The sequence below is a fragment of the Gymnodraco acuticeps genome, unplaced genomic scaffold (assembly GCF_902827175.1).
Source record: "Gymnodraco acuticeps unplaced genomic scaffold, fGymAcu1.1, whole genome shotgun sequence".
NCBI lineage: Eukaryota > Metazoa > Chordata > Actinopteri > Perciformes > Bathydraconidae > Gymnodraco > Gymnodraco acuticeps.
The window spans coordinates 1,355,580-1,380,409 of record NW_022990015.1 but is presented as its reverse complement, the minus strand read 5'-3'; the positions used below and the strand labels follow the sequence as shown (position 1 = coordinate 1,380,409).

At 41.5% G+C, this 24,830-nt stretch overlaps 1 protein-coding gene across 11 annotated transcripts in view; it reads right to left on the bottom strand.

The window, feature by feature from the left end:
- lmo7a (LIM domain 7a) overlaps positions 1-24,830 on the bottom strand; it is a 45,651-nt gene that overhangs the window by 3,803 nt on the left and 17,018 nt on the right. For 4 of the 11 annotated variants that reach the window (XM_034213541.1, XM_034213538.1, XM_034213548.1 and 1 more), the window contains exons 6-25: positions 20,827-20,857; positions 19,620-19,733; positions 18,429-18,651; positions 17,431-17,686; positions 13,039-13,068; positions 12,113-12,227; positions 11,120-11,262; positions 9,745-10,660; positions 9,003-9,281; positions 8,683-8,797; positions 7,491-7,643; positions 6,481-6,665; positions 6,324-6,387; positions 5,967-6,023; positions 5,664-5,705; positions 4,760-4,785; positions 3,738-3,842; positions 2,020-2,106; positions 1,039-1,442; positions 798-854 (exon numbers count right to left, since the gene is read on the bottom strand). In XM_034213541.1, coding sequence (XP_034069432.1) covers positions 798-854; positions 1,039-1,442; positions 2,020-2,106; positions 3,738-3,842; positions 4,760-4,785; positions 5,664-5,705; positions 5,967-6,023; positions 6,324-6,387; positions 6,481-6,665; positions 7,491-7,643; positions 8,683-8,797; positions 9,003-9,281; positions 9,745-10,660; positions 11,120-11,262; positions 12,113-12,227; positions 13,039-13,068; positions 17,431-17,686; positions 18,429-18,651; positions 19,620-19,733; positions 20,827-20,857 — 3,402 coding nt within the window. Of the gene's footprint in view, positions 1-797; positions 855-1,038; positions 1,443-2,019; positions 2,107-3,737; positions 3,843-4,759; positions 4,786-5,663; positions 5,706-5,966; positions 6,024-6,323; positions 6,388-6,480; positions 6,666-7,490; positions 7,644-8,682; positions 8,798-9,002; positions 9,282-9,744; positions 10,661-11,119; positions 11,263-12,112; positions 12,228-13,038; positions 13,069-13,548; positions 13,564-14,467; positions 15,236-15,665; positions 15,813-16,158; positions 16,480-16,888; positions 17,186-17,430; positions 17,687-18,428; positions 18,652-19,619; positions 19,734-20,826; positions 20,858-24,830 lie in introns of all 11 variants that reach the window. The other 7 variants (XM_034213542.1, XM_034213546.1, XM_034213549.1 and 4 more) reach the window with 6 other exon arrangements.

Here is a 24,830-nt window from a genome sequence, read left to right as displayed (position 1 = left end):
TTTCATCTCAGCTGGAGACCCAACCACTTGCTGGGGGACTATTTGGTTCAAATAGAGCCATAAAAAGAGTGTGGTAAATACTTTGACACATCAGCTATGCAGTAAATAGTTGCCAATTTGTATATGTACTGATAAATGTTTTGTAAATATAACAGACGAGAAACAGGATTTACTACCTGTGATGTCTAATTATGGATCTGGTTTAGGTGTTTGTGCGACAAATTGTTCTTATTTGACGTTTTTCAGTATCGAATGCTTGTGAGAAACTGTTTTGGTATACAGAACTTAAAAAAGGTGAACCTGGAGCAAGACATGTGGACATTCTAACATGAAGGCAACATTAATTAGTTTAGATATCAAATACAACATTGAATCACCCCTATCAAGCAGAATACAGACATTTATTAATTGGGTTATAATGTAGTTGTAAGCAGATTTAGAGAATTGTGTGTATAATATAGATAAGACAAGATAACTCTATCCTATGGTATGAAGACATATTTTTATGTATAAATTACAAATACATTAACAAACACTTATATCTGCTCCAAACTACCATGTATTAAAGTATCATATACTGTAGTGCTCATAAATACTAAACTTGAGGACCTAAATTAAAGTGTTGCCAATACAACCTGTTATTCAGACATGCTATAATACATTGTAAGAGATAGTTGTTATGCATTTTTATAATATGATATGAAGCAAGCAGGTAATATGAGCACAAATAGCTTTATGTTATGACTGCAGATGCACTTTGACAAAGGCAAACACAGTCCGTCCTGTACAGTACTGACCTGTCTGTAAAGGACAGAGACGGCTGGACATTAGCAAAGTCATGGGAGTCACCAGCCCTTTGGTAGTGTGAGGGAGGGGTGAGACAAGGGTTACAACACAAAGCACATGCAAACACATTAGTTGCACTTATGTTAATGCACAGACAGAAAGCAGGTTATGTTTTCTACTTAAATGTGTTATTATCAACATGATGGACAGGCGAGTGTTAGTGTTTCCAGGAGGAGCGGTGTCTCTACTGACCACTGCTGCTGCTGCTGCAGGGCTCTCTCCTGCTCTCTGCGCTGATGCTCTGCAACTTCCTGTCGCCTCTCCTCCTCTCTCCTCTTCTGCCATCTCAGCTCTTCCTCCTCCCTCATCTTTCTCTCCTCTTCCTCCTGCCTTTCTTTCTGCTTTCTCTCCTCCTGAAGACGCAGCAGCTCACGCTCCTCCTCCTCCCTCTTCCTCCTCTCCTCCGCCTGCCTTTGGCGCTCCTGCTCCTCCGCCTGTCTTTGGCGTTCCCGCTCTTCCTCCAGCCTTTGGCGCTCCTGTTCCGCTTTCCTCTTTCTCTCTTCCTCCTCCCATGAAGGAAAGGCTGGCTGGTTGAAGGGGGAGACGGGTGAGTGTGGGCTGAGGCTGTGTCTGTCCACCACCAGGCTCTCTGGCTCCTAGGGAAAAGGAAGGACGGAAAGAGGAAGCACATGAGGGCATGAATCATTTAACCTCCAGGAGGAACTGCAACAACAGCGGAGAAACTCATGTCGTCCCTTGAGGTGACAAACCAGACTGTTTGGAAATTCAAATTTAGGGGGATTTTTGTTGCAAAACTATCAGCGGGAAATATTATGACCATTTCGGGAAGTATAGCCAGACATGTTGTAAGTTGAATCCACATGACTATTCATTGTTCTGCTATTTATTGACTTGTCTTGACAAAAAGTACATTTTCAGGTTTTGTTCATTGTGGCTCCACTGTGACTGTGAATGTTCAAAAAGTGCTATATTTTTCTGAAATAAACAAAGGAGACCAATCGAGGCGTCTGGTGTGAACTTTTGTTTAGCCTTTGCAGACCATTTACATGCACACAAACCTATGTAAGATTATACAGGAAAGGCAAAACCCCAACATGCATAATAGGGCCTCTTTGATGTGAAATCAACATGCCAAAAATAACTGCTTTAGAAACCCCCCTGCAGTTTTTGATGTTAGGCCATAATTTATACACGATCAAATGTTTTCCTTACCTCTTCTTCTTCTACGCTGTCGGCCACGTCCTGCTGAGCCTTCATCCACTCCTCCTGCATCTTCTCCTGGTCGCGCTTATATTTCTCCTGGATAGGAAGAGCAGGAAGGGAGGTCAAAGGTCATCCACATTGAATATACATGAATAGTCGCATACAATACTGTGGCTGTATTATATTCAAAATATTCCAAGCTCAACTACATGTTATGTAACCACACTAACAAGTTATAAACCTAGTGAAGCTTGCCCATGGCAGGAAGTCTCCCTGGCTTCATGAAATCAGGCCGTGTATTCAACAGGGATTTAGATCGGAGGAGTAACAAGCCTTCCCGGCTACAGCGCTCTGTTTGGACAACTTTGATCTCCATCCAGAAATAGACCCTCTGAAAATGTTTAGACAGTATATACATATATATACTCAACAGATGCTTTACTTTCAGCTGTCAAAGCCCCGTACGGTTTTCTGTGTTGTGCCTATTAGGAGCCATCAGCTTTGACTGTGAGGATTCCAAGCATTTCAAGCTCTGTGTCTCGTCTCTTTTTGTCGGATAAAGGGTTTGATCAACTTCAGTGTCATTTAAGTGGGTGTCGTTTTGGGTGCTGCTAAATTGCAGTCCCACAGACTCGATATAGTGCTATCCTTGTAATCAGAAAAAGATTCTTGCAAAATGCAAAGAAATGAACGTGTCTTACACGGGTATACATCAAATAAAACTAAAAAACTAAAACATTTATTTAATTTGATTGTTTAGTTATTTTGGTTTTAAAGGTGGGGTAGGTCATTTTGGAGAAACCAACTCGAGTGAGCTAGAATTTGAAAATACACAGCTGAAAAAAATCTGCCACTTCCTTACAGAGCCCCTCCTCCAACACACACGAACGCGCACATGACCAATGAGGGCACGAGATAAGTTTGTGCACAGATGGAAGGCTGACAGGCAGGTAGGCCATCCAGTTACTTTAGCCGGGCCGGCTCAGATGATTGGTCGTGCTTTTTACAGTATTACGGCTTCCACAGATGACATTTTTTTATGGATTTATTGTCAAAGCACTTAAGATATTCATTGCTATCGGGATGTTTAGAGCATTCCATGGAATATAAAAAAAAGTGTATCTCGAGCCGGTTTCTCAAACTTACCTACCCCACCTTTAATTGTATTTTATTCCAAATATTCATCGTGAGTATTTTTATTTCATTGTTTGTGGATTTTTACGCTTATTTTAAGCGTTTCTCTCTCAGTATAACACATTACATTCATAATAAACTCCAGAGCTTTGGGTAGAGCCTTCTCTGTGGCAGCCCCGAAGCTCTGGAACTCCCTCCCCCAAGACCTCCGTGACTCTGAGTCCCTCACCCTGTTCCAGTCCCGCCTCAAAACCCATCTCTTCAACTCTGTCTATCCATAAGCCCCCCCCCCCTCTCAATCAACTTCCTCTTGACTGCCTTTCCTGTTTATTTTATTTTTGTTTTAATATATTTATTTATTTTATTTTGTTGTTTTTGTTTGTTTTTGCCTGTCCTTGTTTGTCTACCCTCCCTCACACTGTAAAGCGTCTTTGAGTTCCAGAAAAGTGCTATATAAATATAATTGATTATTATTATTATTACATTCATTGCCCTGCATTCATTTTTGAGCAAGTTGTCCCTAATTACGTGGCAGCTGAGTGCACATTGTAACATACAATAAAGTAGTTCCATATGAGTCTGTCTTTGTGTACCTGTAGGAGGCGCTCCTGCTCCTTCTGCCATTTCTCCTGTCTTTTGCGCTCCTCTTCGGGGTCCCAGGACCAGCGGCTGGAAGGAATGATTGGGGGAACAAGAATCTGCAGAAAATAAACATGCAGTATAAATGCACTTGCTTGTATTATCAATAGGGCATCAATCATTGAGGCTTGTGACGTCATCAAACGTATCTATGCAACTGACCACGGATACAAACCTGGTGTATACTAGATGTTTCCTAAAACCTCTAACTATAACCTGATTATGGTTTTAAAGCAAAGAAAATAATCCTGTTATTTTAATATAACTGCATCCAGTGGTGAAATGTATTTACTTATGTACTGCACATTAGAACAATTTTCAGATACTTGTACTTTACTTATCTCCATTTTATTAAAGCTTATACTTCTACTTCACTACATTTAGTCAAAAACATATTGTAATTGTATCTTCACTACATTTTCTGAAAGCTTTAGTTTTATACTGTTATTTCAAAATCTCAAATCAAATAATATATTAGTATGACATTTTAAGGGTTAGGATACCACACAGTATACAAAGTAATTAAATCCAGTCATATGATATATTTAGATCTCAAGTAATTCTGTAAATGGGATACTTTTGCTTTTTGCTAAATGTATGGTTCTTTAGATGATTAGGCCTACGTGTAGCAGAGTATTGTTAAACTGTAGTAGTCATGTTTACTAATGTATACGATCTGACCCCCTAACTGACTTTGCATTATTGTCAAATATATGGGATCAATTCAGCTTGAAAAGGCTTTACAACATATTTTGTTCTCAGACATTTGAGTATTCAAGCTTCCTGCAATCCAAGATGATTATTGGCTGACTTAAACGCTTGAGAAGCAAAGTGAACCAGAAGTGGTGCACATGAGATTATAAATAATAGGTCTAGAATCTGAAATAACTTTGGGTTTAAGGATATTGTTCTGCTATAACAGAAAGCAAATCAAAAGAGACAACACTTCCATTCATGCACTGATAATACTACTCACATCTGGCATTGCAGACTCTGATCCTCCTTGAAAAGAGAACAATCATACGATCAATACTTCTGACATGGACAGAGAGAACAAAAACGATAAGGTTTACCTGAAGGTCAAATACTGTAGCAACACAGAGTTGACAGGCCTATGAAAAGTTTCTTGATTTTTAAGTCAATTATCATCATTTAAAATCTAATTTAAAACAACACAATTGATGTTTTCAAAAGGCATCATTGCACCCACTTCAAATTATTGATTTTCTCAATTCAAGATCAACCACTTGTTGACATTTAGATTGGATTTCAGTCAATACTTGCAAATATAGGAACAAGTACAACAAGAGCATACTAACTGGAAGCAAAACACACACACATGAGCAGCATGCATACTTAGGATGCATACAAGTACAGCGCAGACAGTCTGAGAGGCTAACAAACAGTTCAATACATGCATGCTGAAAGAGCAACAGGAATGCTTTTAACTTCATGCGCAGCAGAGTGAAAAGTGTAACCATGTGTTAAACCTGGACAGTATCATAAAAACACCACAAACACTAGAGGCTTTAAAGAATGGTATTTGTGGTTGGTACGCTGGCCTGATGTCTGACATGCTGTCCAACGTTTGGAGCTGAATATGTTGTTGTTGTTGTTGTCGTAGTTGTATAGTGTTTTATTTTTTCTTCAAAAAGAATGTATGGGTTTCTTCTATATGAAACAAAAATGTAATGAACTGATAGTTTTATACCTTCATCTTGAAACAAATAAAGATAAACCAAGTGTGTTTGGTTTGTGAGGAGAAAATTGCTTAATTTGCCCCAAATATCCCTAGACTCCCTTGGTTTGAAAAGCATGTCAGTGTCCCAGATTGTACCAAGCGAAGGTGAGGAAGTCACTGCACACTACACCCTTTTTACCACAGAGGTAGACCAGCGCACTGACACTGGACCCTGAGCCACCTGAAGGAGGGAAGTGGCACAGCACAATGGTTAAACTCATAGAGGAACCTATTTTAATCCCGACAGCTCATGATCAATTGATAATACTTATCAATTGATCATGAAGCTGTTACTGATAAAAAAACATGCAACACTTCCCTGAGAATCAGAAGAATTTGAGACAGTGAGACAAAAGCACAGAGAACCCAGCAACCAGATTACACAGATTACCCATTACCATTATTATTAAGAGCCACCCGCCCCCCAGTTTTTTTTTTTTACCTTTTTCAAAAAACTCTGACCTCCGTTTTAAGTTTTTCAAAGATATGGGTTCTGACTCTAAATGAGAGATGGAAAACAGTGAGGAGAAAAACATGTTTTACCAGGTGATAAGATCTTACTAATAAATAGATTATACAAGTGTTGCTCAAGATGTCAAATAATACATTTCAGTTTATGGTGCATCATGTTGTTACATAACACAGTAAATGTCATCATTTCTATCTATAATAATCCAGTGTCTGCAAAAAGTTTCTCCCAGAACTTAGTCAACAAGATTACATCAATATGTGTTTTTGTATTCAGGTCAGAAATAGAAATCCATTTCTGACCTTTCAGATTGTGTGCTCTGCTCTTTACCTTTGTTCCTCATGGTCACCGGCTGCTCAAGGAAACCTCCATTAACTCTGTTTGAAGCCACATCCTGCAGGGAGACATGGCAGGGCGCACGCTCATTAAAGGGGCACGACAAAGAAATACAACTTGATCAAACCTGAGTTCATTCTGGGTCACTCACGATGACGGGGCAGGCGGGGGCCTCTTTGGTTGCCAGCTTTTCCATGGAAGTGCGTGAGGTGAAATCCAGGCTGGAGCTGACAGTGTTTGAGTCAGAGGAACCTAGAAGTGTCGGATGATCCATACTCGTCAGATTGATGATCTTATGGCTTTTATATGGCAGGGAAGGTTGATCTGTGTCCCAGTCTGCATGCAGACAATGCAAGAGCGAAAAATTGCATGTGTTTGTTTGCACCTAAAACAAACATTTCTGGGAGTGCAGAAGTCGTTTGTATATGTGAAACTTTGACACAGAATTGTCTATTTACATAAAAAGTCTATAAAGCAAGGGACAAGGTTGTTGTTATGGTGTTATTATAGAGAGCAGCAGGGTGTGACAGAGAAACCTTCCCCAACCATGCAGCCTATTAAAGCTTCCATAAACCCACACAGTGTTTCTAACAGGCTCACAACCACTGGGCTTCACTAAAGTATTTTAACAAGTACAGTGTGTTAGTTCAAGTGAGCTACTCCGGTGGTTTATTATTATTTGGAAAGTGACACTGACGTAGTTGGATAAGTAAGCCTGTTATACTAACACTGTGAAAACAGAACACTCAGAGGACCTAAACTGGGTTAGTTCTCCATAGGGAAAACACCACAAGGATACAAAGAGGAACGCTGATGAAACAGTAGAAGTAGGAGAAAAGGAAAAACATGACAAGAAAAACACACACAGGGAAAAAATGGGAATAAGAACTGCTGAAGTCAACACAATAACAGCCTTCTCTCGTCAGACGAGAAAAAAAAGTTACAGGTCCTTCTCCACTTAGCTGTCAAGAAATCATTCATGGATGATTTCACAATGGTTTACGGACCAATTTAAAATGTCAAAACTGTTTAGCAACGCTCAAAGCATAAGCAGTACTGTCATTCCAGGAATTCAACCCTTAAAGTGGGTTAATTGATTCTCACGCCAACAAACACCACACCCACTCATACACTCAGACAGACAGTGTTAATAGGACTCACTGTTCTTGCCATGATGGCGTATATCCATGACCAGACTGCCTTCGTGAAGAGCCTCCTCCATGCAGGACTTCCACTCTGTGTAGCTCATTTCTGCCACCTGCTGCCCGTTCACCGCCAGCACCTTGTCTCCCACCTGAATCTCTGCAGGACTGCCTGCAAGAGACAGAGCAAAATGGTATCAGCAACAAAGAAAGTGCACAGTTTTATCATTTATAAGAGGTCAATGTTCGTGCATAAAACAGTGCTTTACAAAATATTACAGTTTTCAGTCTCACCAGAGTAATCCTTCACATATAGAATTGACAGTTAAAAAATGCGATTCTATATCCACAACAAAAATATTTGACCTGACATGAAGGTCTTTAGAGATTCACTTGTGTAAAAGAATTCAGATCACTTCAATACAACAAGAAATGTAATGCAAATAAAAATGCTTTGTTATTTAAGATTATGTAAGATGGACATGTGTGGTCCTCTTCTGCCTTGACCAACATTACTATATTTACTTTTTTATGGATAGCCGTCAATGTTTGGTTTCTTACTAATGCTATTTTGATCTTATTCACGCATATGTTAAATATTTTGTTGTCTTTTAAGTGTCTTATATCATGTCTTCTCTTAACCTCTACGTCACAACACTGGCACACTTAGAGAAATTGTGATAAAAGTGCTTATGGGTAAAGACATGAAAATGAAATGAAACATAACTGAACAAATTGACGCTACAGTACGGTCTAGGTTCAAACAGGTGTCACACAGCTACTGTTATGTTCATGCATTATTGTTTGGTGTTTTGTTAAGTATTAGTGGAACGTAACTAGATGACATGAGATACTGTGAAGGTGGTGCAATCTCAGTAGAAAGAGAGGCTCAGGCCCTGCAGATCTGACCCAGATAGATGCTGCCCTACATAGGTCTGGCGACGCCACTAAAACAGACCTACAAACCTGCTGACAACTACCCAGCAAGGATATAAAGTATAACGGAGCCAACATTATATATATCCTATCTGTGTTTACCATTATCAGTCAGATAAGACTAATGCCTACTTCATCTCGCCTTTGTATCACTGGGAATGTTGGTTGCCAGTTTGGCTGACCAGTACTCGTAATACTGCCTGTGAATAAAGCTCTACACTTAAAATGAAATGTGTTTGTTTGACTGTTTTTCTTTCAAATATCTCTGTTGTTACCTGGCTGGATGGTGGTGACACGAGCTCCTGTCGAGTCCCACACTGCCTGGAAGCCAAAGTCTTTGCTGCTGTTAGGCTTCTGGTTCAGGCTGATCCGCATCTCAGAGTAGTTCTCCTAAAAAAAAAAAACGCAGGTGAGAAGAGACCTACAACAACTTTAAGTGCAGAAATGTGGTCCAGGCTTTCCATCTCTGGATAGCAGCATGTCAGGTTGTGTGTCTTTGTGTGAACATGGCCAGCGTTGGCAAGAAAGCCTTGTATTAATCATTTATGGCTGTTCATCAAATGCCTACCTGTTGCTATTTTTTTACAGAAATTACCTGGCTAGTTTCTTTGGCAGGAGCAGGACTGACTGGAGTTTCACTCTTGAATTGAGGAGGGACAGGTGAGACACTCTTAGTAGAGGTCATGCCCTTCACTGTGGTCTTCTCTTCTTCTTCCTCGTCCTCCTCGTCGTCACTGCTGTGGACTGAGCTGGACTGAGATTGAGCCTCGTCCTCAGAGGTCATGAACTGTTGATAGCGGCTCTGCACCGGCGGCTTCTTAGAAACATCTGCGCTGCCGTTGACACGCTTCTGAGCGGTGTCCGTCTGTCCGGCCTGAATGCAGATTTTCAAAAAAAGAAAGAAATTATACAATATTGTAAAAATATATTTGATTAACTCACGGCTTTTAAGTGCAAAATAATCAATTGAAATATGAAATAGATAAAGAAACTGGGAGAATATATTTTTAAAAAAAAATAGATTTCCACAATCGTCACCTGCGGTCACTAGCTGACCTGAAAGCACAGTAACAGTAATGAATGTGAGGGAGGATGAACATAGCAGCTCTGTCAGTCGAGTTAGCCTTATAAAAACACTAGCTTCATCCATTATTCACCAGGTAATCAGATCGGACTCTTGGATAACATTGATGCACTCAAAACAAATAACACCGTACCTGACGAACAACATTTAATCCTGCCAAACAAACACTGTCCCCTCAAGCCCTCAAATGTCATTCAGCCCTTTGTCCTGTGCTGGTAGTTTGTTTTTAGTTGTATAAATGTCTAATACTCACTATGAATGGACGGGGCAGGGAGCTGAGGCGGGACGACTGGGTCCCGAAGGGCCTTGCCGTGACAACTGAGGTTATACGTGCGCTATCCGATTTCTGGTAGCTCCTGGGGAGGGAGGCGGAAACATGAGACACCCCGGGAGGCTTGGGTTCCATCGAGCTGGTCTGTGGTTGTTGTTTGTACAGAAAACCAGAGGAGGGGGCCCCCACCTCAGTCTGTATGCGCGACAATGGGCGCCTAGGCTCCGGCACCTTTTGTACGGAGCTAGAAGAGGAGATGACTGTGGTTGTGGTCTCCTCTGTCTTGACTCTGCTTTTGCGTTCTGTGACTGGACTCCACTTTAAAGGTGCAAAAGTTGGAGAATGCGATCTGCGGATACTGGGAGGGATGCTGGGAATCAAAGAGGGGATCAAGGTGGTTGTGGTCTCCTCTGTTTTGACTGTGTTTTTGCGTTCTGTGACAGGACTCCTCTCAAAAGGTGCTGGAGAAGGAGGTCTGCGGCTGCTGGGAGTGAAGGAGGGGGTGAAGTTGGTGGTGGTCTCCTCTGTCTTGATTGTGCTGTTGCGTTCTGTGACAGGACTCCTCTCTATAGGTGCTGGAGAAGGAGATCTGCAGCTTCTGGGAGTGAAGGTGGGAGTATTGGTGGTTGTGGCGTAGCTGCCTGCAGATCTATCCACAATGTCAACTTCCCGTGAGGTTGGAGGGGAGGCGGCCCTGCTAGCAGCTGGGGAGGCAGCGGGGGGTTCGACCTCTTTCAGAGAAGGCTCAGAGGAATGGTAAGGAGTGTCAATAGTGTAGCTCCTGGCAGGAAGGGTTCGGATACGTGGGGAAGTGACAGGTTTATCAAAGACTTCGTCGTCGTCCGGGTAAGACAGAGATGATATACGGCTGCCGATGCTGTTCCTTCCTTTATTTCCTCTGTGGCCCAGACAGAGGAGGAGATAGGAGAAGAGGTCAATAGGAAAAAAGTGGACAGTGAAGGGTGAAATAAAGATGAGAAGGGATAGATTTTAGAAAATAAAGAGAAAACATGACATGAAAATAGAAAAGTACAAAAGAGGAGAGGCGGGGCAAAAAGAAAAAAATAAGACTGGTTATAAACCATGATTAAATGACACTTTCACACTGACTGAAGGCACAACGACAGTCTCCTCCATCACTCCTGCTCAATAATACTGTGGTCTCTATCTTTAATACCACAAAAGCTATAATACAAACCTTTTTATTTGATTACCTTAGCAAAGGATCTCCCTCCGAGGGTAAACAAATACATATTGGAACAAGTTATTTAATACAAATGTAAATTCTAAAGCATTACATCTATCACTAACATATCCTTGCCCTCAATAGCCCCTATGAAGGTGTGCTTTCTCTTACCTCTCCTCTTGCATCTCCTTGAGGGTCTTGGACCTTCTGTTGTCGCTGCTGTACGTAGTCTCCTCTACCTTCTCCCTTTCCTCTTTCTTCTTCACGATATTAGAGTTGACACTCCTGCGTCGGTTCTTCCATTTGCTCAGGTCCTGCAGAAAAAGTAAGCCCAGATCACCTCATGCACCATTTTGTAACAATTCAGCCTGAGGCAAGTTCAAAACAGACTTGTTGTGTTGCATGGCTGACTGTACAGCTGGAGGGAGTAAAGTTAAGAAGGAGAGAGAAAGACAAAAAAACAGAAAGGGCTTCATTTGAAGGTGTTCTATTTGTGTGCTTTAGGCTCCTCCCGGCTCACTTCCCCTGTGTATTCGGGACTGTGTGACCTAAATGCTACTTAAAGACTATTATTTAGCCATGACACTTATTGGACTGTTGAAAGACACACCACTGTCAAAGCAAGTCACATAAATATAAATAACTTTACGTTTCTTTTAATTCATATACCTAAAAATTATCAAATGTGATGGAACACAAAACTAGAGCACCACTTGCCCTTTAAAACGTTTTTTTCCCCAGGAATAACTTTCACTGTCAGGTCAAATTAAAATGGATTAATACATTTATTTAATTATTTTGAGGTGTCTGTCTTACATCATCTGTCTGTATAACATCTTAACACTATTTCACATGAATTACATTATTAGTATTTACAGGACGTGGCGTTTCCTGCCTCAGGCACTGATTTGGAAATGAGGGCAGTCCAGAGCCAGAGGGCAGTGCTGCACCAATCACTGTCTATCTCCGTCTCTGGCTTCTATCTAAACAGCTCTCTTTCCCCCCTGCGGGCGCAGACTGCAGCACAACACCTGCTCTCTGATCAGCGCACAGATCCTTTCAGATCATGTATCTTTCTCTAACAACAAAACTTTCTTTCTGCCAGAGTCAGCTTGTCTTGATTCAGATAAACACAATGGCAGAAACATAAAAGGTAATACTCACATCCTGCCACTGATCATCACTTTCCTTTGTCTTCTCACGAACCTGCTGAAGCTCTTCGTATCGAACCTGCCGGTTGACGCTGGGATCAACCTGGATATCACTTGTTGATTTACTCCTGTTGAAAGAAAGAGTTGAAACGCTTTTAAAAACAACTAGGATATCAGCAGCTCAAGAGAGAAGCGATAGGGATGTTTAGTATGGATATCCTGGCACAAGCTTCACAAAAGGTTAAATAAAAGTTAGCAAAATTCAAAAAAATATCCAAATGTCCAGGTTGAGTATGCATGCACCTTGTCTAACCATCACATCAAACTGTACCAAAAAGAGAACACCATTCGAAAGAGAAATCATCAAAATAACTCCCACCTTGTACCTCCAATCCATATTTTTGGATAGTGATAATTAGACATTTAACCTGTAACCAAGTGTTAGTTGAAAACACAGCACACGGGTCAACCACAACAAACTGTGGAGGGATGTAAGCTCAGTGGGTTAGTAACATATCACAGCCCTTCCCGTCAAGCAAAAATAGCAAAGTCACTCACTGCCATAAAAAAAAAGCTCTTTGTCCCAACTCACCTAATAAGGCCTGTTATGATTTGTTATCAGGGTGCTCAGACCAGTGCTCAGTCATAACTCTGAGTGGGACACACTAGTCTAGGTAGATGACCCTGCGTATTGCTGTTGTACGCATCTTTTCACTTTATTGTGTTGTCAATAGATCCCTGCAGAGCAATGAATCCCGCCCCCGTCCCGGCTCACCCTGAACTTGGCCTTGTGCCATACAATACCCTGTGTTGTGTGTCAGCATTTAGCAGCTAGTGAGTGAGAACAGCAGCACAAAAGCAGGGGGCAGCGTGGTGCGACAGTAAGAGGCCAGAGCAAATGCAAACGTGCCACATTCCTGGGAGCCCGTATCAACTCACCTGTCGATACTCTCTTGCATTTGGTGCTGTCTAGGGAACCAGAAAGAACCACACACAACAAAGTCACATTTTTGCAAAAGAGGCTAAGTCTAAGAGTGGCCTGGTCAAGAGCTTCAGGCAATTACTGTCTTTAATATCAACTTGTTCCTAGCTGGTGTGATACAAATGAATATAAAGCCAGCTAAAACATGACTCAGCAGTTTTTTTTACATTATACACTGAAGGGATTACAGTTTAAGGTGTGTAGAGTAGGCGTGCAGCACAGTATTACCTTTCCTTTCCCTGACATTCAGTGTATAGACACTTATATTTCCTTAAACAAAGCTGTCTTTCTGCAGACTGCGACATGATGTCACTGGAAGCATGGCTTTACATATGGAAGTGAAGTAAATCCAGATGGCGTTGACTCCAGGTTAAATGGTTGCTTTGTGTGTGCTTGTGTGTGTCTGTTCATGAGCAAACAGTAGAGTACAGACTTGTGTTCAGGTTACTATGGAGTCCATGAGTCGCGTCTTCATATCAGAGCTGTGGGGAATTTCTATAGGCTTTCATGCCGGCTTAGGACTACATTAGTTTGCCCCGCTTGGTGCTGTCATTGTGTCCAGGAAGTTATGTTTGGATATTACTCAGGATTGAACGCTTCCACACTCTCGTGCTGCTGCACTTTGAGCTTTACATATCAGTGTGAAGTTCCCTCTGCTGAGGAAATCGACATCGAACTCTGATCAGATCTGTGTTATTGTATGTGTTCAATGAGGTTAACAAAGGGCCAATTCAATCCATCACAAGATCATGAAGTCTAAGATTTTCTTTATTAAGCTTGCAATATTTTTTCATTCACAGAAATTCGGTCTGATAGGAAAACAAAACCAAAGATACAATTCTGAACTCAGAAGAGATTTCTGAATTCTCTTCAACAGTTCTCTAGATGAATCAATCACATTTTGATTCATGATGTTGTAGATTTCTGTTCTAAAATCACACTTCAAAAACACAGTACCAGTAGATATAATTTCCACATTAAAGTCAAATTAAGTTTTTGCCATCATGCAGAAAACTACACCAATGGCCCCATGCTTACAATGTCATAGGGACTTTATTACAGTTTATTTCTGACTGGAAACACTTTAAACATGAAATAACAACATAAACATTTAAAACACAAAAAGTCTGAGCTGTTGCTGCTCCTTCATTGCAGTTTATTTGACAGACCCAGTGAAGTCTAAATGCACCTATCAGATTTTACAAGGAAGACTTGTTATTGATATCCTATCTATGACAGCCTTCAAACCAATCGTTTAACAAGTGGGATCAACATGCAGTCTAGACCACTTCACTATCAGACAGGGGAAAAAAATCAAGCCCCTTTCACGGTCTACAAGGTGAGGAGAAACCAACAGGCACTGTTACGGAAATCTTCTCCTTCAACCTCAGAGCAGCCAGCCTCTCCACCATGAGCCTCTTCCTATGTCTCAGCTGACTGGCTACCCTGATAGCCTTCCATTTCTGCAGGTCACCTTCACTACAGAAAGAAGGCACTGAGGGCGTCATCAGAGAGCTCTGGCTCTGATCAGAACAAACTCCACATTTCCTGACCAGCATGTCATCCGTTTTAGGACGCATCTCATTCGCATCCTCATTCTGTTTGTTTGCTGCTACCTCCTGGATCAGAGGACATGGGGGGCACAGGAGTCTGGCTTTGAGCTCAGGAGGCAGATCCCATGGCTCTGGGATGGACATAGGGGCGTAGTTGTCAGGGGCACCGGAGAGGGGCCGCTGTTCCTTCTGAGATTTCTCCTTACGATAAACAACATCGTCCTGCTCGATATCAGGGAACTCACTCTCCTCTGTGATGCCGTGTCGCTGGGTGATGATGTTGAGTTGCGGCTCAGAGGTGTAGAGACGACGGTGAGCAGACAGCTGCGTCTTCATCAAAGCCATGTCTGTGTTGGACTGGAAGGTAAGGGTTCGCCTGGTAAACATGTCATCATTCTCCAAATCAGGGATTATGCTCTCATAATCAAAGATATCCGGGGGCTCCCTGGGGTCTTGGCGCCCTAAGAGGGGCCACCTCTCACATTTGACCAGCCGGGGACCCGAGGCAGGGTCCACTGGGGCAAACACCAGAGGGGGGGTCTCTAACAGAGGGGACTGTATCTTGGGGAGCTGAGGGAGAGTGTGTGCTTGAATATGAGGACTGCAGGTTGGGCAGAAGAAGAGAAAAAGGACAGAGAGGTGATGAGTGCATGCATGTGAAATGAACCAAAGAGCAAGAAAAGGAGGAAGAGATACATAAAGCAGCCACAGTAGTGATATTTGATTCAAACTGATTTTGATTAAATAGGGATTTTACATCACTCTGCTAAGAAGTCAAACTGCGATGCGTGTCAAGTCTTCACTAGAATAGATTGTCATAAAAATAGGGTAATGCTGAGAAGGATTATTTTCTATTTTAGTGCTATAAAGCGTGTTAGGGCAATTTCTAGTAGCTTTTTAAAAAAGCATTAGTACATTAGAAAGCAGCTCATCCTAAATTCAGCCTCAAAAGGAGCACATTATAGTTCTCCTAGAAAATCTGGATGATCTAAATCATTCCTTCATTGTCACAATCATGCAGCTTTATCGACCTTTTCCCCACAATGAGGGTGGTGTGAGCCGAGGCCTCGTGTGTGTGGGAGTGAGAGGGGGAGGGGCCGGAGTGAGAGGGGGCGGAGGAGAGCCAAGGACTGGTGTCACAGTCCGAATCATCTGACGAAGAGCCCGACTTCTTATGGCTACAGCCGGGTGGACGGAGGATAGAGAAGGAGCAGAGAGGGGGGGAAAGGGAGGTGAAAGATAAGAGAGCAATAGCAGGGAAAAAGAAAAATAAGTAAGTGGGAGGAATCTTTATAGAAAATGCAGTGAATGACAGAAAACCCATTTCTGAATTAAAGGATCTTAAAGGTTAAATTGGCATGCAATCATTATTTAAAGATTGCAAAGTGTCTGGCAGAACAGTAAGAAAAGATTATGCAAGAAGCAAGGAATTAACTTTATCCATGATATTGCTACTGAATATATTTGAAATATTTGTTTAAATATATATGAGATAATTCCACTGGATTTGAACGCCCCACACACCTGAAGCCTTGTATCTTCTTGTACCAGGGTCTCCTCTGAGAGCCCATTTTAATCTTCTGTATGTGAACTTCTTCTTCAGGGCTCCAGAACTTTGGTAAGAACTTGTCATAAGACACTTTTGCAACAGGCTGAGGTTTGATGCCCATCTTGCGGGAGTAGAGGTCATCTTGGACGGGGTCAGCATAGCCCTCCTCCTCGTCCTCATCGTCAGAGTCACCGTACATCTCCCTGAACAGGCTGTCGGTGGACACGGGCCGGCGGTGGTCCTCCTTCTCGGAGCCCTGCTGGGGGGGCTGCATTTCCCCACTGTTGACACCGCTGCTGCTCAAGAGAGACAGCCGAACACACGTGTCAAAATAATTTTTTCAGCAGCAGCACAGCACGCCAGTCACGCAAAGAGTAGCATAATGAGATGACGCAAGGATTAGCAAACCAATGCAAGCTTGAAAACAAACTATCAAGGAGGCAAAACTTGATTTGAGGAGTTACTGTATGTTGCCAACTCAAATCACTCCTCCAAGCTCAAATACGTGCTGCAGATAAAATCTCAAAACAAACCAAACAGAAACCAACAAACGACTTTAGAGCACTGTTAGAGGCAGCATACTAGAACCAAGGAGGTTGATCATGGTTACAAATAACCATGCAAACTGAGGGTAAGAGAAGCGTTTTGGTTGGCTCTCATCAGGCAGGCACATCAAAGTCACACGGTTGCTTCATGTTCTCTGACCTGAGGCAGGTCACATTCTGTGGAGGGGCAACATTGGGGGTCATATTGACCTTAGGCCAGGGGCCCCCGCTACCGGCAGGTGCCCTTCCTGCTGCCAGGGGGGTGGCGGGCAAGGCGAAGTTGGTTGGAGGAGCCGGGGAGGGGCTGTGGAAGCGTCTGCTGGCCAGGTCGTCCAGAACAAGGTCGGGGTCCGGTCGTTCTGCGTCAGAGTCGCTGCCGCTTTCATACTCGTAGGCCAACGGTACATGAGCCGCAGGCAAGGCACTCTGGGATACTTGACTTTGGCCATAGCAGTCGCTGAGGACGTCATTCCACAGCAAATGAAACACAACACCAGTACACAACGACATCGACCATATGAGACAATACAACCGCAACACAAACACCAACATGATGGGAGAGGAGACAATGTACATTTTAGGCAATTTAAGCACAACTGGGTTAACTTGATTTCTATATTTGTTATGGTACGTTGCTCTTAAGAAAGAAAGGAGAAAAACCTTCAATAAAATCAAAGTGTTGACTGTTGTATGTGACAGTACCTGGTCAGTGCGCCTTCATCCTCTGTGTATATGGGGTTGGCCCAGCTGCGCCGGTGGTCCTCATTGCGCTCGGCCCGTTTCTTCCTCAGCGGAGCCGGCACGTAGGCTGACGCTTTGTCTTTACTGGGAAGGAACTGGTTGAACTGGGCGGTGGCCTTGGGTGTGATGACTACTGACCGCCGGTAACTAAGACCGTCCTTGTTCTCAGCCATCCTGAAGACAGAGTCTACCTCGGTATCACTGCAAAAACCTGGAGCTAGAGGAGGGAGGACAAAAAGATGGGAGATAATAAAGAAAAGTGTGATAATAGAAGAGAAGAAGGAGGTTTGATAAGTGTAATGAAGTAGCAAAAAGGAATAACTATGTGAAAGAAGAGAAAAGAGCAAGGGGAGTGTGTTATGTGTTGTGTGTTCTGGCGTGACTTTAGAGGACTAACAGAGGGGTGCAGGGTGGGGAGCGGAGGCCTCCTCATTTACAAGCTAGTGTGGATGGCTGAGGAATGTCTCACTGCCTTTTCCTAGAAGGGGGACAACACTCTGCGATCACTGACCAGCACTTGACCCTCTCTCATGCATACCACACTTTTGTCATGAAACAAGATCACATACTGACTTCAGCATTGATATATAATGTCTCCTTCGTGCCACTAGATGGCAATAGGTATTTGTTTTCACAGATGGGAGGCAACTTTCTGGCTCAAAAGCAGCATATTTCTCTGTTCACAAATATTTGAAGTTCGTGACAGATGAACCTAATTGTAAATATTCATGCAGAGAAAAGATGTGAGAAAGTCTGGACACTTTATTGATCAAAAACCAGGCTGTGAAGAGGATTAAACATAAAACAATATAAAGAAAGCATGCTCTGACCTCTTATATGGCATAAAGTCAGCATTAGAAGGGTGAAAAGAAACAGGTCAAGAACAGCAGGTTTTACACGTTTTGTCAGATTAGCACATTATATTTGGGGATAGATGCAAATGACATGATGTCTCCTACCCTCGACGCTGCCTTTAAGAGTGATCTCAGATGAGATGCTCTGGGGTTGGGAGCCCAAAGAGTCCAAGCTGTCCAGGGAGTCGTCTCTCCGGTGTCTGTCTCCTCCTCCTCCTCCTCCTCCTTCTCTCAGTTGGAAGAGCTCCTCTCTCTCTGAGTACCAGCTATCTCCAAAACCGCTGTCTCTGACACTGCTGCCTTTCTGACTGGGCGATTCCTGCAGAGCCTTTCATACACACACAAACACACACAGTCAGATAATAGGGTAACACATTATATCATTGAGCTCCACTGTGTGTGTGGTGTGCAAAATAACTCCCAGGTAGAGTGTGAGGTCTGTATTTGTTGGCCCTTTTTTCTTACACTCAGTTACTGAGAACACACACACCTATACTGTGTATCAGGGACGGTGCATCACATTTAAAATAGATTTTTTTAATTAACTGCCATCTGTGTCAAAACAAACAGTGCCGTCGTTCATGTACCCTTGATGACAGTTTACTGCATTAATTTGTGTTTTATTATGTGTAAATAAATACAAAGGCTAGCTCCGGAGGCACTTTAAAGAGCGTGCTTAAAAACAAGAAAAAACTTGTCAGCCACTTAAAAAGAAAATTATTTTCAGATCTGTAATCCAGCAAATCCTACCAGACAATACAAGTCCATAAACTAAATCCAGCATCACTAGTGCCAGTGCACTTGGATTATCATAGCTAAATGTACAAAACGAGCTGCTATTATTTAAAATCCCTTTAGTCTTTTGAATTACAGAGGACTTGCACACCACCACCTATAAATCTATGTGAAAACAAAGTGCCACACTCAACACTTAAACGACTTAAGGCCTATTCAAGAAACAGAGCATCTATTTGATTTGTTCACGATGCGAACTTGGTGCCGTGCTGTAAACAAGATTAGAATAGTTGTATCAAGGAATCAGGTCATTTATGACTTAACGTAGCTTTGGTTTTAGTGGCCGGCAATCTGAGGCCCCCCAGTGTTTAACAGCCATTCTTCTGCACATAGTCTACATACCAGGGAGGAAACAGAACCTCACTGTGCAGTGGCTGTAAAAGAGGATTTCTTTCATGCCATTTCTGGTTTCTCCAAGAAAATTAAGCTTTTGTTACATGACGACACAGGTGAGACAGCTCAGAGTGCACAATGGGATAATTATCCACTTTGAGGGTTTACCTTGTATAGCGCTGTGCCCAATAAGCCCTCGAATGCCTTCAAATTCAGGTAAGGTCCATCATAGATACGGTCACACTGAGCTCTTCTTCCCAGCCAGTATATGGTGATCAAAACCTGGAGAGAAGACAACAAATAACTCATTAGACAAACCATAGAATATATGTTAGAATAAATGATTGTTTCCACATCAGATGACAGCTATACTTCGACCCTAGCAGATGAATGTTCTATGCCGTGCTAAGCAGGTTATTGTTATAATAGTGACACTGAAAGAAGGTGATATCCGCTGGTGGCCTGCTTTTGTTTCCAGCTTCATCCAGAATACTTTGTTGTTGTTTGTGTGTGCATTATCAGACTGGGCAGGTAAATGTGCTGCACCAAAGCAAACAATCATAATCGCCACATCGACGATGCTGGTCCCCCATTACGTGATACGCAAACTGACATGTCAGCTGTTTAGTTTAATATCACGAGCCACATGCACAACAACAATGTCGAAATAATATACACAATGAAGCTGTGATGACTAAATGTACAAAACTATGCTTTAACTTGCAATAAACCTAAATCCACACATATATGACTAGCAATGTTATAGATAAGTTATAACATGTCAATGCAAAAGTCTTGTTTGTTTCTGGTCGCTGTGCTGTTCCTTTCATCATCCCCTATCCCTCTCCTTATTTTCATTCGGAAAAACGCCTCAAATTAAAACTGTTAAAACTATTTAGCGAAAACGTAATATAACATGTTGGTTGTTTCACCTAAAAAAGTTAGATATTACCTTTAATATCATCTTTAAAATTATTTTCAAAAGGTTAAGGGACTGTTTCAAAATAAATACAATTCTCCAGCATTTTTCTCTAATAGCATTGATGGACTCTCGTTTTTTTTAAATATCAAAACTTGAGACATCAGACACATTCTTCTTCCTTGTCAAAACCTGGTATCACATTACCCACAATGCTCAGTGCATATAGCCTCCAGCAGCTTGCCTCAAGTTGAGGAGCTCACTTTTTTCGATTTTTAAAAAAATGTTACTGCAATTCATTCGATTTGTAACAGAGGTCAATACAACAACACATACTAACATACTTTAAAGTTGTAATCCCTTTATAAAATGCTAATCTCCAGTCATTTCGAATAACTGAAGCTAAATCAAGTTATATTACACACAAATAAATATTTCTTATATTTTTCCACTTACATTTTTCAGTCTCCTGTTGGTCTCTTGATGCCTGCGAGAGAAAGAGCAGAACACAGAGGTGTATGTGTGAGAGAAATGACAATACAAGAACAGAGGGCATGCTTGTTGGGTCTGTGTGTTGGGCAGTGAAAGAGCTGGAAAGTGAGAGCACAATCCCGACTACTGCCAGCCCTTCACTCACTAACAATACAGAGGCTGAGAGAAAAACAAACACTTTTCTGGAAAAAATAATTGTACGCCTAAAAGTGTTTAAGGCGCGATTTATTTTTTAACTCTAATCACACAATCAAGCAGCTGTAAAAACATCTAGTTAAAGTTGAGGGGCACAAAAGGGGTTTTTGTTTCTGATTTCAAATAATGATAATACTAATAACTGATGATTGATCATCCAACAAGGCTCTACTGTTGGAGCTACAAAGCCCCTCACATGCCGCACAGGTCATCGGGAATTTCAGTCATATTTCTGGGGTTTGACAGTTGACCTGGCAGTTAGTAAATCACTTTCACAGGAAAATGTCAGCTCGCTCTCGCTCCTGTGAAACCAAACAAAGCCCACAGTGTCAGCCTGCACGCCAGATATGACCCTTTTCACATGTACCTGTCACCTATGTAGCGTCTATTTAGGGAGCTCAATAAACCGTTATAAACCGCTAAAGTACGGTAACCATAACAATATGATTCACATCCCATGTACATGTTACACATTCCTGCTATCATGTGGTAATACAATAGTCACACATGCCTTTCAAGCCACGAGCACTTGGATTCCTTAAAGCCCCTTCCCAGCATGCAATGTAACAAATGCACCTGCTGAGCATTAATGCATGTGTGACGTTCACACCTGAGATGCCTGTCACTCAAACGTGGTCAGGCCCATATGGTAAAGGGGGGGAAATGAAGTAAACATTTAAAATGAAACACATAATACACACATCATTTAAGTGTATTAAAATCAGGGGACCTAGCTAACTGACACATTAGCATTACATTATATAACATTCAGTGGAGTGGTACAAGTATTTCAATTTGAGGTTTTTGTGCTTGATCATTTCCATCTTATTTTACTTTATGTTTACATTTTTACTGCATTACAAAGAGACTTCTATTCAGGGAGAAGAATGTTTTTACTACACAACATTTATCTGAGATCTACAAACAGTCTAAGCTTTTACTTGCAAAATAATTAGATGTTATCATAAAATACAACAAACTGTTGAAGATTAAACCATTGGGAAGAACGTCAGTGGAACTTTCTCAGCCTCATGTCACACCAGGGGAATTCAACAAGCTAATTCGCCAACAGTGAAATCTGAAATGGACGTTTACCAATTTGGCATAATGCACATTTATAGGCCCAATAAAAAGGGAAACAAATCCCTCTCATGGGTGGCTTGGAACAGAGTCACAAAGGCTCAGATGTTGGCAGTGAAAGCCAGATCCAGCAAAAAAAAAGAGCTTTGTACCAAAACTACCACCAGACTGCCTCTCGCAACACTTAACTATGCCTTGTGGTGATAGCTGAATAGAAGAGAAAATATATAAGGGCTATTTTCAGGCCACTGTAGCCTCAGGACTTTTAGAATCAGCTGAGTTCTCATATGATGGAGAGAACGGCATTAAATCTGATACATGCGATTTCTGCACAGAAAGTTCAGAATATAAATAGCTTTTGTGAGGTAGTTTGATCAGGAATCATGTTGGGTTTTTATACTTTAGGTGCCGAAGTGTTTATGTAGAGTTTATGTATCTTTCACACAAGCAAGCAGTTAAGGCAGAATTTTCCTCACACTTCATTCCACTCAGATTAAAGTCAAAATATATCATTAGGGCTGCGAAATATATTCTATTTGATTGGTTTCCATCTTTCTCGTATTTAACATGTGTAAACAGATTAATGTTCATGTTTTGTTTAATTTCACAAGCAATTTGTTGTAATTTAAGATTATACTAAAAGCAGCAAAAAGGCCAAACTCATTCCATTTTAATATTGTTTTCTTTTTGCAAGTTATATTACTTTGATATAACATATGTTCATAATATAGTAGGCCTATATATACTTGTTGCCTTGTTAATACGTGATACGCTTTTGTTAGGTTTTTCTCCAATGTTACAGGTAAATGAAAATCAGTGAAACATCTTGTTTAGGAAGTAAAAGAGGACACTTTCCAGACAACGTATACGTGCTAAAGAGTGAGTAAACAGAGAACTTGCCAAATTAACAGAGCACTCTCAACACTTCCAGCCTTTTCAGTCTCAACCTTTGCATGTTTACACAGACACTCACATTACCACTCTCAAAGGTCAAAAAGTGAGAGACATCCTTTCTCTTTTATCTTCCAGTGGAGATGCAAAGATTTCAGACACGATTACCTGTTAGCCCATTATTACTAATAATTATCAACCACACAGTGAAACGAAAGTGGACAATATCAGACAACAGCTACAGGATCAATCGACATTAATTGCAAAAGTTATAGCTACATCAAATATTACACTCACAAAAATGTATTTATTTAAACAAATGATTCATTATTTGTATTCAGGTCATTGATTTCTTTCAAACAGCAGTATTGCATGTATCCATATCCACTATATCCATTTGATTTTCATTCAGCCAATACAAATCATAAACAAAGAAAGAAACACACACAACTGAAGAAACATTAGCCACTATTCAAATCTTACACAAATAACTTCTAGACATTAGCCAAGGTAAATTATCCTTCCAATTTAGTCAATCACTTCCCTGTCTTGTAACAAAGACAAAAGTATGTCTCGATCTTTCGATAAACAAAAACCCGAAGGTGAGAACTGACCAATCAGAGGCCACAGGATGTGTGTCAATCCATGTAAAGCCACAAACAAGATCAAGGCAGCTCCGCTTGTTGAAGACAACAACATCCCAAAGACAAACAAACCGAGAACCCAAGCCTTAAATTACTGGGTGTGCACGTGTGACCATAAGCATACCTCGGCAATGAAGATCAATTGCTCTGCAGCATCCTTCGTCAACAATCTCTCATTCTAATGAAATGTTTTTGGATTTAAAGACACACCCAGACGCTCTCATGCATTATGAGTCCTGAAAAATGCAGACACAAGGAGAGTTTGAATAGAGGAATCAGCTGTGGGTTAGACAGTGTCGGGCATCATTGTGTTCTTATTGGAGACACTGCAGGCTCTGTGAGGGAGACAGCAGGGTGAGGCTGGCATTTCTCTCTCCAAGTCAACTACAGAGCACAAATATAACCCTTGTGTTAGCCTTTTACAGCCATGGCCATGGTGTAGAAACTTTATTGGCCTTTTACCATCATCGCTCGTTTGGTTTCACAATCTGCCCACAGTTCACACAACACTGCAACAAGAAGGGAAGGCAGTGCCATGTATTCAACTACAAAACCAGAACATGCAGTGCCAGCCCAGTGTACCACACCCAAAACACTAACACATAGGGCAGTTTCTCCTTTATGCATGAGGCACTTCACTTAGACTTTGTCACTGAGAGTTATAATCTACATGAAAAGCAGTACACACATGGTATGAGGTTCCATATATGTTGGTGTTGAATACATTCTGATAACAGGCTGAGAAGTCAGTCCAAATGTGTTTGTGAAACAGCGCATTCCTTCAGGTGATTCAACTGTTGGTTTGATTCAGAGCCAGGGATGCCGTTGCATAATCGAATTCATAAAATGAAAAACACAACCACTCCTCTTTATCCATTGTTTATAAGGGTAATTGACATTCCTCAAAGGACAATGCATTTCGATGTACCTGTTGAACCAGTGCAAGTTCTTTTTTTGGTTTGGAAAGTAGTCAACCCTTGTCAATAATTTGCTTAATCAAATGGCGGCAAAGACTGAGACTTTGGACTCATCTCAGCAGGGGGTATGTTCTGTCACTCAATCAAGGTCACAAAGGAGAAGCTGGACACAAAGACATTTATTCTTTACTTTAGTATAAGTAATTATACACAAAATAACGGGTAGTAATCAATGTGTTTT